The sequence below is a fragment of the Erinaceus europaeus genome, chromosome 9 (assembly GCF_950295315.1).
Source record: "Erinaceus europaeus chromosome 9, mEriEur2.1, whole genome shotgun sequence".
NCBI lineage: Eukaryota > Metazoa > Chordata > Mammalia > Eulipotyphla > Erinaceidae > Erinaceus > Erinaceus europaeus.
The window spans coordinates 20768200-20787709 of record NC_080170.1 but is presented as its reverse complement, the minus strand read 5'-3'; the positions used below and the strand labels follow the sequence as shown (position 1 = coordinate 20787709).

Below are 19510 nucleotides of genomic sequence, written 5' to 3'. Positions count from 1 at the left end.
AAAATGTAAATACTTAAAAAGGGGGAGAGTGCATACCTTCAATGAATATAATGTAGATGACTTAGATTTTTTTCTTTGTCATTATAGGGTAAAGTTCACCTTGAATTAAAACTGAATGAACTGATCACAGAGAACGGGACTGTGTGCCAGCAGCTTGTTGTACAGTAAGCATTGCTCTTTCACCAAAAACAACTAGAAAGAACTCTCTCTCTTGTATTCTTTAACTTTTATGCCAACCCTTTATCTTATTATTTCAGGTTTTTTTTTTTTCCTTCTTTCTTTCCAGAAATGAAACTTTGGGGCCAGAGAGATAACTTACTGGGTAGGACAATTGCCTTACCATTACCCAGGTTTAAGCCCTAGTCAGCATAGGAATGTGTTTGTCTCTCTCTCTCTCTCTCTCTTTCTCTCTCTCCAGTCCTGGAGTGATGCAATTATGTATGTGCAGCATCCTGACTCAGCAAAAAAAGAAAAGAACCAGCTATGCCATTATTTCGATTTCCAATTTATTTTCTCATATAAGGTCTACTCAGATTATAACATCATTATTTTACCCGACTAACATTCACTGGATGTGAGTTCAACAGTATATATATTGGCGATAGAGCAATATAGGATCACAGACCTAACTCTCTGCCAGGGGGTGGGGGTGGGAAGACTTCCCACATATAGAAACTGATGTCACAGAGGCAATGCCTACTTGAGATTATAGGTATTGATTCTCACAGTTTTAAAAACCAGTTACTTCTTTTGTAAATAGTTTTTTTTAAAAAAAAGGAAACAAAAAAACCCAGAATACTGCTCAACTCTGGCTTATGGTGGTAGGGACTGAACCTGGGGCTTTGAGGCCTCATGCATGAAAGTTGTTTTATGAGCCAGGCAGTAGTGCAGTGGGTTAAGCGCACATGGTGCAAAGCGCAAGAACCGGAGTAAGGATCCCGGTTCAAGTCCCCAGCTTCCCACCCCCACCCCGCAGGGGGGTCACTTCACAAGTGGTGAAGTAGGTCTGCAGGTATCTGTTTTTCTCCCCCCCCCACCCCATCTTCCCCATCTCTCTTGATTTCTCTCTGTCCTATCCAGTAACAATAACAAACAGCAAGGGCAACAAAATGGGAAAAATGGCCTCCAGGAGCAGTGGATTCATAGTGCAGGCACTGGGCCCCAGCTATAAACCTGGAGGCAAAAACAAAAAAAAAAGTTGTTTTACGTAGCCATCTTGCTATGTCTTCACCCCTTCAGGTCAATTTTTTATCACTGACATTTCCGGAAATCAGTTCTAGCCCCTACCTCTTTCCAACCACCTAAGCCATTACTCTATGTTATCAACAAAGGGTAGCTCTGCCTTCTTCCTGTCTTTGTCCTCATAGTTGAGTATCTCTAAGCTACTATTTCCTCTACTGCCATTATTATTAGAATATGTTTTCTCTCTTAACCATACCTTAGGGCTAAGAAGTATTGCTGCTCCAGACTATAATTTATTTTTCTAACTGAAGATACCAACTCCTTTCTCTTTCTCTCTCACACACACCTACACAAACAGAGAGAGAGAGAGAAAGAATATGACATACAGTATGGGTACTAAATTTTAACATTTTTTCTGAACATACATATGTGTATTCCTTAAGCATAAGACTTACTTATTCTCTTAAATAACTCTAGTATAGTTAGAAAATTCTGGGAATTTTATATTACATGCTATAAAAGTACAATCTGTTGCTATTCTATTCTGATACTTCAGTTTCTAGCTATATTTTACTTTTGTCAATGATGTCTTTTAAGACTTTTTTTCCCCTCCAAGAAAGGATGCAATCCAAGATCACGTATTGAATTTAGTTGTTACATATCTTTAATTCCTTAACCTGTAATAATAGCTTTTAGCTTTTATTGGTCTTTCATGGAGGTGTATTTTTGAAGAATGAGGGCAAGTTTTTTTTTTTTTTTCATGTTCCTCCATTTAGATTTACCAACTGAAAACAGTTGAGATAAATATTTGTTTGCAGTCTTGGCCCCCTGCACTTAAGACCATTTAAGGAGAATATCTGGGTTAACACCTCCATCCACTACTTCCTAGCCTGCTCGGTTACGTTATGATGCACACTTACAGTACAGTTAGTAGAGTGGTTGTGGTTTCTGTTCAGTTTAATATTGTTTTCCTTGGTCTCATTAGGATCTTTTACTTGTTAGATACATCAAGTGTGAGCATGATTAAAAAGTAAGCATCATACCAAATGACATTTCTCAGAATTGTGCTCAATTCTCTTCCCCTATGTCCAGTGACTCGAGCACAGATGATCTGATTCCTGCTACCTAATGTTGCTTTTTCCAAAATGTCACATGGATAGACTCATAGGATATATAGTCTTTTGTGTCTGACTTTTTGTTACCCCCACTTGGCACAATGCCCCCATGTTTGCATTTATACTAGTAGCTCATTTTTTTAAATATTTTTTATTGGGGAATTAATGTTTTACATTCAACAGTAAGTACAATAGTTTGTACATGCATAACATTCCCCAGTTTCCCATATCACAATACAACCCCCACTAGGTCCTCTGAATCCTTCTTGGACCTGTATTCTCCCCACCCACCCACCCCAGAGTCATTAACTTTGGCATGATACGCCAATTCCATTTCAGGTTCTATTTCTGTTTTCTTTTCTCATCTTGTTTTTCAACTTCTGTCTGAGAGTGAGATCATCCCATATTCATCCTTCTGTTTCTGACTTACTTCACTCAAGTAATTTTTTCAAGGTCCATCCAAGATCGGCTGGAAATGGTGAAGTCACTATTTTTTTACAGCTGAGTAGTATTCCATTGTGTATATATACCACAACTTGCTCAGCCACTCATCTGTTGTTGGACACCTGGGTTGCTTCCAGGTTTTGGCTATTACAAATTGTGCTGCCAAGAAGATAAGTGTACACAGATCTTTTTGGATAGATATGTTGGGTTCCTTAGGATATATCCCCGGGAGAGGAATTTCAGGATCATAGGGTAGGTCGATTTCTAGCCTTCTGAGAATTCTCCAGACTGTTCTCCACAGAGGCTGTACCAATTTACATTCCCACCAGCAGTGCAGGAAGGTTCCTTTGACCCCACACCCTCTCCAGCATTTGCTGCTGTTACCTTTTCTGATGTATGACATTCTCACAGGAGTGAAGTGGTATCTCGTTGTTGTCTTTATTTGCATTTCTCTGACAATCAGAGACTTGGAGCATTTTTTCATGTGTTTCTCAGCCTTTTGGATCTCTTCTGTGGTGAATATTCTGTTCATGTCCTCCCCCCATTTTTGGATGGGGTTATTTGTTGTCTTATTGTTGAGTTTGGCAAGCTCTTTATATATGTTGGTTATTAAACTCTTGTCTGATGTATGGCATGTAAAGATCTTCTCCCATTCTGTGAAGGTCTCTTGGTTTGGGTAGTGGTTTCTTTTGCTGTGCAGAAGCTTTTTAATTTGATGTAGTCCCATAGGTTTATACTTGCCTTAGTCTTCTTTGTAATTGGATTCATTTCATTGAAGATGTCTTTAAAATTTATGCGGAAAAGAGTTCTGCCAATATTTTCTTCTAAGTATCTGATAGTTTGTGGTCTAACATCCAAGTCCTTGATCCACTTGGAATTTACTATTGTACTTGGTGAAATATAGTGGTTCAGTTTCATTCTTCTGCATGTTTCAACCCATTATTTCCAGCACCATTTGTTGAAGAGACTCTACTTTCCCCATTTAATAGTCTGGGCCCCTTTGTCAAAGATTAGATGTCCATAGGTGTGGGGGCTAACTTCTGGGCTCTCAGTTCTATTCCACTGGTCAGTGTCTATTCATGTTCCAGTACCAAGGAGTTTTGATGACAATGGCCCTATAATACAATTTGAGATCTGGGAGTGTGATGCCTCCAGTTCTGTTCTTTTTTCTCAAGATTGTTTTGGCAGTTCTAGGTCTTTTCCGGTTCCAGATAAACATTTGTAGCATTTGTTCTATTCTCCTAAAGAATGTGGTTGGGATCTTGATGGGGATAGCATGAAATTTGTAGATGGCTCTAGGTAGTGTATTCATTTTGATGATGTTAATTCTACCAACCCATGAACATGGAATATCTTTCCACTTCTTTGTGTCTTTTTCAAGTTCCTGAGTAGTGACTCACAATTTTCAGTATACAAGTCTTTCACTTCTTTGGCTAGGTTTACTCCTAGATATTTTATTGTTTTAGTTGCTATAGTAAAAGGAATTGATTTCTGGATTTCAATTTTTTCTAACTTAGTGTTTGCATAGAGGAATGCCACTGACTTTTGAATGTTAATTTTGTAGCCTAACACCTTACTGTATTTCCTGATGATTTCCAAAAGCTTCTTGCTGGATTCCTTAGGTTTTTCTGTGTATACTATCATGTCATCTGCAAATAGGGAGAGTTGGACTTCTTCTCTTCCAATCTGTATCCATTTAATTCCTTGCTCCTGCCTGATTACTATGGCAAGAACTTCCAACACTATGTTGAATAGTAATGGTGATATTGGGCAGCCCTGTCTAGTACCTGATCTGAGTGGAAATGCTTCCAGTTTTTCACCATTGAGTATGATAATGGCTATAGGTTTGCTATAGATAGACTCCACTATCTTCAGGTATTTTCCATTTATTCCCACTTTTTGTAGTGTTTTGATCATAAAGGGATGTTGTATTTTGTCAAAGGCTTTCTCTGCATCTATTGATATGACCATGTGGTTTTTGGTTTTGCTTTTGTTGATGTGGTGGATCACAATGATCGATTTATGTATATTAAACCAACCTTGCATGCCTGGGATAAACCCCCCTTGGTCATGATCAACAATCTTTTTAATATACTGCTGTATCCGGTTGCCTAGAATTTTGTTCAATATTTTCGCATCTGTGTTCATCAGAGATATTGGTCTGTAGTTTTTTTTTTTGGTTGTGTCCCTGTCTGCTTTTGGTATCAGGGTGATGTTGGCTTCATAGAAGCTGGCAGGGAGTATTCCAGTGTCTTCAATCTTCTGGAAGACTTTGAAAAGTAGAGGTATTAGTTCTTCTTTGAAGATTTTGTAAAATTCATTTGTAAAACCATCTGGCCCAGGACTTTTATTTTTGGGGAGATTTTTGATAACTGTTTCAATTTCATTGGCTGTGATGGGCTTGCTCATGTTATCTACTTCCTCTTTACTTAGTTTTGGAAGTTGGTAGGTATCTAGGAAATCGTCCATTTCTTCCAGGTTCTCTAGCTTGGTGGTTTATAGTTGTTCATAGAAGCCTCGCATGATATGTTGTATTTCTGCAGTGTCTGTTGTGATATCTCCTCTTTCATTTACTATCTGATTTATTTGGGTCTTCTCCCTTTTTTGTTTTGTGAGTCTGGCTAAAGGTTTGTCGATTTTGTTCACTCTTTTGAAGAATGAACATTTACTTTCGTTGATCTTTTGTATGGTTTTCTTATTCTCAGTGTTATTTATTTCTGCCCTAACTTTAGTGATTTCTGTCCTTCTGGTTGCTTTAGGGTTCCTTTGTTGTTCTTCTAGGTCTTTAAGAAGTGCAATCAGGTGTTTATTTGTACTTTTTCTTGTTTCCTAATGTGTGCTTGTATAGCTATGAACTTCCCTCTCAGTACTGCCTTAGCTGTGTCCCAAATATTTTGATAGCTTGTGTCTTCATTTTCTTTGAACTCTCAACATTTTGATTTCTTTCTTGATTTCCTCTTTGACCCGGAGGTTGTTAAGAAGTGTACTGTTGAGCTTCCACATTTTGGGACTATTAACTAATCTTTTGTTGATTGTTAAGTGTTAGTTTAATTCCACTGTGGCCTGAGAAGATGCTTAGGATAATTTCAGTGCTCTTGAATTTGCTGATGCTTTCTTTGTGGCCTAACATATGGTCTATCCTTGAGAATGATCCATGTGGATTTGATTAAAATGTGTATTCCAGTTTCTTGGGATGAATGACTCTGAAAATGTCCAATAGTTCTAGTTTATCTATCTCTTCATTTAGCTCCCTTATGTCTTTATTGATTTTCTGACTGGATGATCTGTCAAGTTGAGAGAGTGGGGTGTTGAAGTCCCCTACTATGACTGTTTTGCTGTTAATATATTTCTGTAGCTTTTTCAGTAGACGTTTGATATATTTAGATGGCTTCTCATTGGGCGCATAGATGTTAATAATTTGTAAGTCCTCTTGATTGACTGATCCTCTGAGCATTAAGTAGTGTCCATTCCTATCTTTTTAAATCTTATCTATTTTAAAGTCTATCATGTCATATATGAGAATAGAGCTGTTCCTGGCCTTTTTTGTGGGCCATTGGGTTGTATGATAGTTTTCCATCCTTTCACTTTAAGTCTGTGTTTGTCTTGTTGAGGTAGGTGGGTTTCCTGTAGACAGCATATTGTTGGGTTGTATTTTCTGATCCATCTCCCTACTCTGTGTCTTTTAATAGGTGAATTCAGGCCATTGACATTTATTGATATCAAAGATTGAAGATATTTTTATGCCATTCTTGTAGAGTTTTAGAGTGTTCTGATATATGTCCTATTTATGATGGTCTGACTGTTTATAGGAGACCTTTCAGAACTTCTTTCAGGGCAGGCTTGGTAATAGTTGATTCCTTCAACTGTTGCTTGTCTGAGAAGCTTTTGATGCCTCCATCTAGTCTGAATGACAGTCTAGCAGGATATAGTATTCTTGGTTGAAAGCCTTTCTCATTGAGCACTCGATAGATATCTTGTCATTCTCTTGTGTCCTGTAGTGTTTGTGTGGAAAATTCTGCTGCTAATCTTACGGGTTTTTCTCTGTAGGTGACTCTTTGTTTTTCTCTTGCAGCCTTCAGGATCCTTTCTTTATCCTTATTCCTTTCCATTCTAAGTATGATGTGTCTTGGTGTCTTTAAGTCTGGGTTAATTCTGTTTGGGACCCTCTGGGCTTCTTGAATCTTGATGTCTTTGATGTTGTCTAGACTAGAGAAGTTTTCAGCTATTATGGCCTGAAGAATGCTTTCTTCCTCTCCCTCTCTTTCTTCCTCTGGTAAGCCAATAATTCGTATATTGTTTCTTTTGAAGTCATCCCATAGGTCTCTGTTGTTGTTGTCAGCATCTCTCAATCTCTTTTTGAGATCTCTTACTTCTTTTTTAGTTGTCTCTAATCCGTCCTCGATCTTGCTAATTCTGTTTTCAACCTCATTGATTCTATTCTCTCTGCCCTCTACTGTTTTCTGGAGTTCATCTATTTTGTTTCCCTGTTCTGATACTGTTTTAGCTTGTTCAGCTAGTTGTTTTCTTAGCTCAGCTATTTCAGCTTTCAGCTCTCTTTTAATAACCTTGAGATAGTTAGTGTTTTCTTCCAGAGTCTCATTTGTTGTTCCTGTATTTCTGATTACAATTCTTTCAAACTCTTTACTCACTCCTGTGATTATTCCTTAGCTAATGTTTGGGTGTTGAATTCGTTATTTTGTGCTTCACCTTTTGGGGGGCATTTAGCTGGACTGTTGTCCTGGTTTGTTTCTCCAGTATTTTTTCTTGTTGGTTTACCCATTTTATATATTATGTTATGAATTCCCTCTCTTAGTACTTTTCAAATTACTGATCACTATTTCCTGGATTGACTTGTGTCTAAGTAAGGTAATTAAAGGGTTCACAGTGGTGGAATTTAACAGTTGTTTCAATAGTATTTTAATCCCTGAGTTGGAGCTCAGTGATTTAAAAGCCTCTTTTTTTTTTTTTTTCTTCTCTGTAGGCTATGGGAGCTTGAGGGCTTCTAACTATAAGTTGGCTTCTTAACTTAATCACTGACTCCTAACCAAGAGATAAGGCAGGGTGTGGCAGAGATTGTCCGGTGGTTATGCAAAGAGAATTTCACAGCCCCACAGCTATGCCACAGAGGTATAGGTCTTTTCCAGAATTTCCTGGTTAGATCTCTGTGCCCTGATGTCCCTCCCTGCCGCTGCTCCAGATTTTGAGGGCAGTAGCAGTGGAGATTCAGAGTTGTACTTGGTGAGTCTCCGGGGAGTCCTCTCCTCTCTTCAGCTGTACCCTTGGTGGAACAGACTGGAGGTGATGTCTCAACTGATAGACCGTCAGACTGTTACCAGCCACTTAGTCTATCCCTGGGCTCCTCTGTGTCACCAGCCACATGTGTTTGCACTCACCGGTGATTTGGTGGGTTCCTGTAGTCGTTCTAGTCCTGTCTTGTTTCAGTCCCAGGTGGTCTCCTTTGGTATTCCTAGTTGATCTGGGAGAGGAGAGGAGAGAAAGAGATCTCAGCTCATCCTTTTTTAGGTGTTTTATTCCTTCTTATTTACTTAGCGGCTATTGTTGCTTGCATTTCACAGATCAAAGAATTGATGCACAAATTGCCCAAGTAAATCCAGATTCTTGCAGGGAATATAAAACCTGAATTTGAACTCTGGAAACTTGAGAGGTTTTTATTAGTATTGTTGCTGTTATTATTTATTTTTTTTCCCCTTTGCGATGATCATTGATTTACAGGAAATGGCCAAGTGCAGAGAGTCCTGCAAACCCTTCAACCAGTCTCCCCCGGTAGTTCCATTGTCTTTAACTCCAAGCATTATGAAAACCAGAGAGCTCACCCTGCTCAGTGCAGAGTGTGCCGTATATATAACGGTTTCAGCTGTACCTGTGTTCCTGGAAACACCATCTGTCATGATGCAGAACTCTAAGCGGCTCTCCCTCTTGCTACTACTCTTCCAGACTCACACCCACTCCACACCTCCCTCCCCTCTCTGGTCTTTCTGCTTAGGGGCAATTTTGTCATTTAAACCTTGTCATGCTTATGGAGGTAGTAATGTTGTCCTGAGTGTCTCGGATGGGAAGAGAGGATTTGGATCTGGAAGAAAAATGGGGCCATTATGTGTAAATGTAGACAGATAGTTGTAGAGATGATGGCTGGCCCGTGTGGTGGTTTGCAGTGGGGAGACTAAAGATTCAGAACCTGGTGGTGGGAATGGACTGGATTTATACCCCTGTTAACATGTAATTTTGTAAATCAGTATTAAATCACTAATAAAAAATAACAATGTCATGTAACTTGAATCTTAGGGTATTCAACCTTTTGATACTGTCTTTTTTTTTCCTTTCGAGTCATTTCTATCCAGTAGAAAAGTCTGTGTTTATTGTATTTGCTCATATTTTCACACTGATTTTTTTCTATCATTCTGTCTTTTACCCCTCCTCACACTACCCAGCCTGTTCTACGTTTGAGTCTGTTTTTTTTTAATTTTTTATTATTGTATATTTTAGTTTAGAATTTTCCATTTTTTTCACTGAGACTTTTTTTTTGCTGAAGATTTTTTTTTCATTTGCTTTTACATGTTTGTAATTTGCTCCTTGTATCATTTTTTGATGGTCCTTTTCTTTCCCTTGTCAGAAAATTCCAACCTCAGTGTTAAATCATCATTGGAATCTACTGTCTTGTCTTTTCTCATTTAGATGATTATCTGGTTGGTTTGTTTCGTGTGTGTGTGTGTGTGTGTGTGTGTGTGTGTGAATTTTAAATGGTTTCCAATTATACCATGGCCATTTTGGAGCTATTATGAGACTCTGAATCTTGCTTAAATGCCTGTTTTCTCCCCCACTCTCCTGACACTGTTGGTGGGGAAAGAGGAGAGCCTACTCATTGCTGGCAGTGGGGGTTGAAACCCAGGCTCTGACTCAGCTTCTGTTGCTGCTTCTGGTGGAGGAGGAATGTGGAGAGTTCTCTTTTCTCCTGTTGCTTTGTAGGGGTGGGCAGTCCGGCTCCCTGCTCCTCTTCTCGGGCTGGGTAGGGAGGATGCTTCATCACTTCCACTCCCTGCAGTAATGTACCCAGCAGGAGGCATTCATTGTCCCTGCAGAGGCAGTGAAATCTACTCTTCTCTTAGTCCACTCTGGCATGGAGCGCCTCCGGGTGGGGCTGGGGACGCAGGCTTCCCACACTCCGTCTCTGCTGACATCAGGGCTCTGACAGTCTGTCCAAGGTGGAAGTCTAGACTTTCCCCTCAACCTCAGTCCTTTGTTGATGTAGGCGAGAGTGGAACCACTCGTGATGTTTGATTGAAATAGATGCTGACTGTAATAAAAAAAATTTTTTTTTTTTTAAGTTTCTCTCTTGCTAAGTTGCCCACTTCCTGATCCTTTGGCTAGAGAGCTGGTTTTTTCTTTGGGCATTTGTTTTTGTTTATTCCTACTGTTTCTCTAGCACCAGGTCTGGGTAGATAAAGTATTAAAAAAAAAAAAAAAAAGCAGACTAGGCAGTCACTGCAGTGTCTTTGATCCTGAAATCTCTCATTGGATTTGCTGTCTCCTTGCTACCTTTCATATGCTTTTTTTTTTTATGTAATGTCCAGGATTTCTAGCTATATTATAATTGATACACTGAAGTCTTCATTATAATAGAATGACCTGATAGATTCTTTAGCCCTAGATATGTCCTTTCTTTTGAAATCTACTTTGATATTAGCAAAGCTCCCCGGCTTCCTGCTGGTTCTTTCATTTTTCCTTTCTCCTCCCTTTGCCCCCCCTTTTTTCCTTCCTTCCTCCCTTCTTTTCTGTCTGTCTTGTTTTCAGTTTCAGTTTAATATCGTAAGACTTAAAGCCTAATTTTGATTTCTATATTTGTACTCATTCCTCTTGTATTGAAAACCTTAGTCCCTAACATTATAGTTATTAACGCAACATTGTTTTTATAAGGCATAGAAAATAGGTTTGAAATAATAATAGCAGTTATCGCCCCTGACAGGGTACCAAATGAAGCTGAGGAGAATTTAATCCTCTGTTTATTTTAAGAATGCATATGACTAAGGATATAAAGTTGAATAATGTGTCCTAGTTCCTTGAAACAATACTTTTCTTTCTGAGTGGTTTCTCTGATTTTTGTTAAGAATTCCTTCTTTGGGTGATAGCACAGCGGGTTAAGTGCACATGGCGCAAAGCACAAGGATCAGCGGAAGGATCCCAGTTTAAGCCCCCGGCTCCCCACCTGCAGGGCAGTCGCTTCACAAGTTGTGAAGCAGGTTTGCAGGTGTCTATCTTTCTCTCCCCCTCTCTGTCTTCCCCATCTCTCTCCATTTCCTATCCAACAGCAAACGACTTCAACAACAACAATAATAACCACAACAAGGCTACAACAACAGGGGCAACAAAGGGGGGAAAATGGCCTCCTGGAGCAGTGGATTCATGGTGCAGGCACTGAGCCCCAGCAATAACCCTGGAGGCCAAAAAAAAAAAAAGAATTCCTTCTTCAGCTTAATTTCACGTTTGAAATGTAAATATTTTCTATGTTTCCAAAGCCAGGCAGGTAGGTCTGTTAAGGTATGCATTTTTGAAGGAGTTCTCATCTATCCCTGGCCCTTTTTCTCCTCACTCAAACGTCTTAAACATTTTTACAAAAATAATCAATTATATATATAAATGCACATAGAAAAATAAACTATATTCCTATTTCCCACCTTGTACTTACACAAAGGTATATACACTGACTCTTTTTCTTCTGTTATTAGTCATATATCTTGGAATTATAAATTCGAGTAATCGTAGAGATATTCCTCATTTCTTAAAACAGCAACATAGACTCCCCACTGTAGATTACAACATACGATAATTTATTCAACTAGACTCCTACTGATGGACATGCTTTTGAGTTTGTGTATTTAAACGCATCTTACATATCCTTTTAATATATATCCATTGTTCTCTAGTCACATTTACTGGTGTGTTTTTTTTCTGCACTAGCTAATCTTTTATTAATCCCCCTCTGTTTCATGTTAGACCTTGTCTGTTTTATCTCTAGGCTTTTAGCTTTTAATGTCTTCTATGTCTGAGCATATGAAGTGTAGTTACAGTGACTGTCTTTGATAGTATCCCTGTCTATTAAATCCATCCTCTGTGTAAATTCTAGTTCTGCTACCATTGGTTTCTTCTTCGTTCTCAGCTGTACTTTCTTTGCTCTTTTGTGCTCTTGTTCCTGCTTTAATAGATGCTGGGCTTTCTGAAATTGCTGGGTATTTGTGTATTCCTCTGAATATACTTGAGGACTCGTTTGAGTTACTTGGAAACAGCTGATTCTGTTGTGGTTGCTTTGAAGCTTTGGTGGGTGGAGCAGCAGAGACCATTAGTATAGTCCTGGCATTTTCCCCTCCAGGCCGCCATCCACGACCACCAGGGTTTCTGCTTCTTAGTACCCTTTATGGGATTGTTTTCTTTTTTGCTTAGTTAACTCAATTAATTTTTTTTGAAAAAATACTCTGTAACCTACCAAAACTGTTCCCTGTAGACTTTTTTTTTTTTCCTTTTTAAAATTTAAAACAGGAAGATAAAGACAAACATCCTCCCAGGTAAGCTGTCTCTAGATCCTCATTAATCAACGTATTTATTGCCACAAGGGTCGTTGCTGGAACTGTGTTTCAGCACAAGTCCTCCACATCTAGAAGTGTCTCTTTTTTTTTTTTTAAGATACTGTGTTGTCAAAAAAAAAGGTCATGATCTACTTTTCTGCTTTTTCTTCAAAGAAGTCATGACTTTTCTGACAACCCTATAGATGGTGAGAGGAGGGGCGATGGGGACACACACACACACACACACACACTCTGCTTGTGAAACCCTCCTGCAGATACACCCATGAGGCAGCCCTGGGCTCTAAGCCCAGCCCTTGCATAAAGTAAAGTGTGTTCTCTACCAATGAGCCATCTCCTAGCCCCCTAATTAATTATCTTTTAATTAATTAATTAATTAATTTAATTTGTCCAGGATCAAACACAGCACCTTAAGCATGCAAGACACACACACTACCACTGAGCCACCTGCCTGGCCCTTTTAAATTTATTTTATTGACTGTAATTACTGAAGTAACACTGATTTGTTTGCACCAGTATAGAAATTTGAGATGTACAGACAAATACCATTCTGTTTAGACGCTACCTTTATACTTGTTGCCAAAAGTCCAGCTTCCAGCCATAAATGCATCTTTGACACCTATTACTGAATTTATCCACCTGTGTGCCCCCCCCCCACTTCCCTTCTGCTAACCAGTACTGTGTTCAGATGGGTGAAGATTTTGCTGTGTTCATCCATTTGCTTGGCTTCCTTTTCTGAGAGCAGTTAGTTGTATGGCGTTTGCCTTACTGTTTCCATCTGTCTGTCTTCATTACGCACGACACCCTCTCATTCAACCGCCCTGGGTTGCAGATGTTTACTCCACATCTTCTTTATCCACTCTCCTTTCATTGGGCGAGCGTGTCGTTCCAACTCTCGGCGGATGTGAGAGGCTGTGATGAGTATGGGGGTGCCGAGATCTGGAGCGGTGTCTTCATATTCTTCAGCTAAATATCCAGAATATGCGTTGTGTGGCACTTCTGTTCTTGATGTTTTGAGGAATCTTTGTACTGCTTTACACACTGGCTGTAGCCACACAGTCTCAGCAGGGATTGTAGGGTTTCCCTTCTTTGCAACACTTGTTCTGTTTTTGTTTTTTTTTAATATTTATTTTATTTATTCCCTTTTGTTGCCCTTGTTGTTTTATTGTTGTAGTTATTATTGTTGTCGTAGTTGTTGGATAGGACAGAGAGAAATGGAGAGAGAGGTGGGGAAGACAGAGAGGGGGAGAGAAAGATAGACACCTGCAGACCTGCTTCACTGCCTGTGAAGCGACTCCCCTGCAAGTGGGGAGTCAGGGCTCGAACCGGGATCCTCATGCCGGTCCTTGTGCTTTGCGCCACCTGCGCTTAACCCGCTGTGCTACAGCCCGACTCCCTTGTTCTGTTTTTTTTGTTGTTGTTGTTTTTTTAATAGCTATTCTCACAGGTGTGAAGTAGTAGCTCATAGCTGTTTTGCTTTGTATTTATTTCCCCAGAAGAGACACTGAACATCTTTTCCTGTGCTTTTCATTCATGGTTTCAATTTTATTGATTCTTTGTTGCCCACCAAGTCCTCAATACCTAGTGATTTCACCATTCCCAGCAGACTCTCCTCATCCCCAAACACACACCTTTTAATTGTAGACAGAGGGGGAGGGACAGAAGGAGAAATGCCAGAGCAGCATGCCGCTGTTCTTGGCGCTTCCCCTGATGCTGCGGATGCTGCTCCGGTTGGGTGCCCAGGATTCAAACCCATGTCCTCACACCTGGCAAAGTGTGGACTTAACCGGGTGAGTTACCTTCTGGGTCGTAATTCTTTTTGTCTCAGACAGAGGAAGAGGAAGGGAGAGAGAGTCACCTCAGCACTGCTCCACCATCCTTGGGGCTTCCGCAGTGCTGTGGCATTCCCCATATGATGCCAGGGCTCGAACTCCAGCCTTTCCATCTCTCTCTCTCTCTCTCTCTCTCTCTCTCTCTCTCTTTCTGTATAATTCTTAGGCTATTAATTCTTTCTCTCATATATGGGTTGTGACTATCTGTTCCCAGTCAGTTTTCCTCCTTTTCATTATAAGTATAATTTCTTTCACTTCACTGAAGTTTTTTGTTTGTTTCTTTGTTTTTTAATTTGATGTTGTTTTCTTTATTTCTGCTCTTATTTCCTTAGCTTCTAGAGATAAAGCCACAAAAACATTGATAAGGCTGATGTCAAAGATCTTGTCACTTATATTTTCATTTGTATATTTGTTTCAGATTTCATAGATTATTTTGGCCACTTCGACAAAAGTTTTATATATGGCATAAAATAGTGGTCCAGTTTAATTCTTTTTACATGTGGTTAACCAACAGTATTCATTGAGATTTTTCTTACTCTGTTCATACCTCCTTTGTCATGACTTATGTATGTAGATATCTCACTTTTCAGTTCTGTTCTTTTGACTTCTGTCTTTTCCTTTCTTTTTTTTCTTAATTGCCACCAGAGTTATCACTGACTGCGATTTGGTGCCTGCACAATCAATCCAGTGTACCCTGTGGCTATTTTTTTTCTTTTTCCTTTTTGACATAGGCAGAGAAAAATTGAGAGGGAAGGGAGAGCTAGAGAGGGAGAGGGAGGAGGGAGGGGGCAGGGTGGTAGTACACTGGGTCAAGTGCACAAAATAGGAAGTACCAGGGGTCACTTCACAAGCAGTAAAGCAGGTCTGCAGATGTCTGTCTTTCTCTCCCCCTCTCTAGCTTCCCCTACCCTCTCAATTTCTCTGTCCTATCGTATAAAAAAAAAAAAAAAAGGGAAAAATGGCCTCCAGGAGCAGTAGATTCATAGTGCAGGCACTGAGCCCAGACATAACCCTGGAAACAAAAAAAAAGAGAGAGAGTGGCTGGGAGGGAAGGAGGAAAAAGAGAGAGGGAGAGGGACAGGGAGAGAGAGAGAGAGAGAGAGAAACTTTTAGTATGCTTCACTGCTTATGAAGCTTTGCCCCCTGTGTGTGGGTAAGGGCCTGGACTTGAACCCAGATCCTTGCACATGGTAATATGTGTGCTCTACTGGGTACATGAATAATTTTTTTTTAATGGAATTCTTTTCTTTCTTTTTTTACCAGAGCACTCACTGCTCAACTCTGGCTTACAGTGGTGCTGGGAACTGAACCTGCGACTTCAGAGTCTCAGGCATGAGAGTCTTTTTGCATAACCCATATGCTATCTTCCTTCACCTGCTAATGGAATTCATAGTGTTTTCTATGCATAGTACCCTATTACCTCAAATAGTAGCAGCTTCATCTTCCGTTTCTTATCTTACCTTATCTCTAACTAGGACTTCTAATACTATGGTGAGTACTCATGGTCAATGATATTGGGCAGTCTCAGGGAAAAGCTTTCTTCCGCCTCCCCCACCATTGAGTATGATGCTAGCTGAGGCTGCATCATAGTGACCTTTATTATGCTGGGGGTCTTTCCTTCTATAACCTTTTCATGACGTTTATTCTTTTTTTAAAAAATAATAAATGAGTGTTGAATGTGCTGAGTCATTTTTCATTCTTTCATTGAGATGATCCTATGATTTAAAAATATATTTTATTTATGTATTGGCTAGAAAGAGAGAAATCGAGAGGGGAGGAGGAGATAGGGAGAAAGATAGGCGCCTGCGGCGCTGCTTCACCACTTAGGAAACTTACCCTCTGCCGGGGAACTAGGGGCTTGAACCAAGGTCATTGCACATGGCTACATGTGAGCCACTGCCCAGCCCCTGATCATGCAGTTTTTAGCCTTCATAGATCACACTGATATATCACACTGATTGATTTGTATTCCTTAAACCATCATGGTGTCCTTGCAGTAAACCCCACCCCGATTATAGTATCTTATCCTTTCACCGTGTTAACAAGTTTAGCCTCAGCTGTTTCCAGATTCATTCCACAGCCTGTGGTAGTGTCTGCACATGTTTAAGCTTATCAGCATTCATCTGACGACTCAAGTCGGGACTGGGGGGGGGGGGTTCTTGTAGCTGGAAATTTCTCTCTCTGCAGTCTTCTTTCCTCTGGAACTCTAGTCACCGTGGCTTTCCTTAGCTAGCAGCTTTGTCCTCAGAGACAGCAGCTGGGGCATTTGCAAGACTCTCCTTCCTTAGTCCCCCTCAGAGATCACTGTGCTAAGTCACTGTGTTCTCTTTTATTCTACTTACTTCAGGTACGAGGATAAATCTATTTCCTTTTACTCCATCTTAGTGTGTGTAGAAGCTAATATTTGTCATTTAGTTTTAAAAGTAATCTGAAGAAAAGATTGTGTGTTATCAACAAAGCTTAACTTTCTTTTCCTTCATAATTCTAGAAAATGTATTGTTTACATTTCCTTTTTCTTATAGAGGTAAAAATGGCGGGGGGAGAGACCTGCATCACTGCTCCACTACTCATGAAATTTCCCCCCTGCAGGTGGGAACTGGGGGCTTGAACCTGGGTCCTTGTACATGGTAATGTGTACACTCTACTGGGTGTGCCATCACCTGCCCCCTAGAAAATGTATTAATAGCAAATATTTTATATCCCATAGAAAAATATAAAATAAGTTGGAGTGCTAAGAACATTTGTTTCATGTTCATTCATGATTTACTGATGTGAAACTGCTTGATTTACTGATTAGAAAAGTTATTGTAACCCAAGTAATCATTTATGATATGTATAGCTGGCAAATTAAATAATCTCAACTTATTCTACTAGTGCTTCATATTACTTAACTTTGCCAGATGACCAGTTTTTAAACTTCCTTACAGTAAAAGACACAGTTAGTAGTGATTGTCTGTTTTCCCCCTATGAGAGAGAGAACAGAGTACTGTTTTCCTCTGGCTTATGGTGGTGTTGGGGCTTGAACCCGGGACCTCAGTGCCTTTTCTCCATGTTTTTCTTTTTCTTCCCACTTCATGAAAGCTTAGTGAATTTCTGTAATCAGACATTCCACAAGTTATGTTTACCTGAGATGAATTAGTGTCACAAGGAGAGTACCCACAGTCATGGGGCAGTAGCCACAGTTTCAAGGCAAGGCAAGTCTTGGCTCACTTGTTAGGAGTTGTGTTACCTGCTTAGGCTTGGTGTCCCTGTCACTTTCTCAGATAACCTTTCTGAGCCTTACTTTCTCCTGTGAAAGAGCAGGCTGGTACTCCCCTTACAGACAGTTATGAGAATCGGATGCATTTTGTGAAAATGAGTAGTAAACTTGCAGTGTGACCCAGAAATCTGGGTCATTTTGAGCTCTAGCCCACAAACTTTTAAGTCTCAGACAATATTCAGAGTGGGAAGGTTAGACAGCCCTGACATTAATCACTAGAATTTTTCTCTCAGCCGGTACTTTTTTGGGTAAGTTTCAGAATGTTTTTAATTTCATTTTTCATACACCCAGTGTAGTGGGAAGAAGTCACATTGTGAGGTGTTTTTTTTTTTTTGCTTAGCAGCATGGCTCTCACACTTAATCCACAAATGTGATGTCTGGTTTGGGAAAGGATTTGCTCAGGTAGTCACAGCTTTCTCATCTGTTTGCTGGTCATCCATGAGGCTTCAACAACCCAAGCTGACTTTTCAGAAGAGAGACAGACAGGGAGAGAGGGAATTCTGCAGTGCAGGGGTAGCCTGGCTTGAACCTGAGTCACGTGCACGACAAAGTAGGTGCCTTTCCAGGTGGACTATGTTCCCAGCCCCATAGTGACCATCTTTCAATAAGGAAAGCTGCTCAGCAACTTTTCGTCCTAAGTTTCTCTTCAGGATTAGAAAATGCAGGCTCGGGTGGGGGTGGATAGCATAATGATTATGCAAAAAGACTCTCATGCCTGAGGCTCCAAAGTCCCAGGTTCAACCCCCCACACCACCATAAGCCAGAGCTGAACAGTGCTCTGGTGTATCTCTCTGTCTCTGTGCCTTTCTCTCTCTTCATATCACTCAAAAATAAATAAAATAATTAAAAAAAAAAAAAGAAAGAAAACGCAGGCTCAATATTCACCAAAGAAGAGATTGAAAAGGTCAGGCAGAAGGCATATGAAAAAAATGCTCCAAGCCGTTGATTGTCAGGGAAATACAAATAAAGACAACAATGAGATACCACTTTACTCCTGTGAGAATGTCATACATCAGAAGAGGTAGCAGCAACAAATGCTGGAGAGTGACAACAAATGTAGGAAAGGCACCTACTTTGTCATGCATGTGACTTGGGTTCCAGCCTGGCTACCACTGAACTATGGGAATGTCATTTGGTCCAACCCCTGTGGAGAACAGTCTGGAGAACTCTCAGAAGGCTAGAAATGGACCTATTCTGTGACCCTGCAATTCCACTCCTGGGGAGATATCCTAAGGATCCCAACACACCCACCCCAAAAAATCTGTGTACACCTATGTTCATAGCATGATTTGTAATAGCCCACACCTGGAAGCAACCCAGGTGCAATAGCAGATAAGTAGCTGGATGAGTTGTGGTTGATATACGCAATGGAATACTACTCAGCTATTAAACATTATAATTTTACCTTCATTTCATCTTGGATGGAGCTTGAAGGAATCATGTTAGGTGAGATAAGCTGGAAAGAGAAGGATGAGTATGGGATGTTCTCACTCATGTGGACAGAAGTTGAGAAATAAGAACAGAAAAGGGAAACGCAAAGTAAAACTTGAACTGGGTTTAGTGGACTGCACCAAAATAAAGGATTTGGGGTTGAGGGTGGGGGGTTTCTAGGTCCTGGTGCATGATAGAGGAAGACCTAGGTGAGTGTTTTGCAAAAAATTAATTCCTCCCCCCACCAAAAAAAAAATGTGCAGGTTCTTGGGACTGGCAAGATAGCTCACTTGGTAGAACTCCTGCTTTAGTATATGAAACCCCCGAGCCCCCAGCCCACCTTGTGAGCATGCTCCAGCACCAGGGAGGTTTAGTGCCGAATGTCTCTCCCTCTCGTGTCTCTGCCTGAGTCTCTCTGTCTGAAAAAAGTGTGCCTAGAACAGTGAAATCACACATACATATGAGACCTAGCACATTAAAAAAAAAAAAATCGCTCACTCTCAGATGTTAAACCACACTGGTAGACTCTGTAATGTTTTTAGTGAGAAGATTTGAATGACTCTTTAAGTTGGTTCTGTCTTCTCTGTAAACACCCATGACTAACTCGTGGACTGGATTAGGTGATTTTGCTTCATACAGTCTCAATCATTTCTA

The 19510-nt window shown here is 40.2% G+C and overlaps 1 protein-coding gene across 3 annotated transcripts in view; it reads left to right on the top strand.

Moving 5' to 3' along the window:
• The window catches only part of RASA2 (RAS p21 protein activator 2), a 117568-nt gene that overhangs the window by 48655 nt on the left and 49403 nt on the right, over positions 1-19510 (top strand). For all 3 annotated transcript variants that reach the window (XR_009551519.1, XM_060197488.1, XM_060197487.1), the window contains exon 5: positions 88-164. Coding sequence is in view for 2 of the 3 variants with exons in the window: in XM_060197488.1 (XP_060053471.1) it covers positions 88-164 (77 nt within the window). In the remaining variant the exon portion in view is untranslated. The remainder of the gene's footprint in view (positions 1-87; positions 165-19510) is intronic.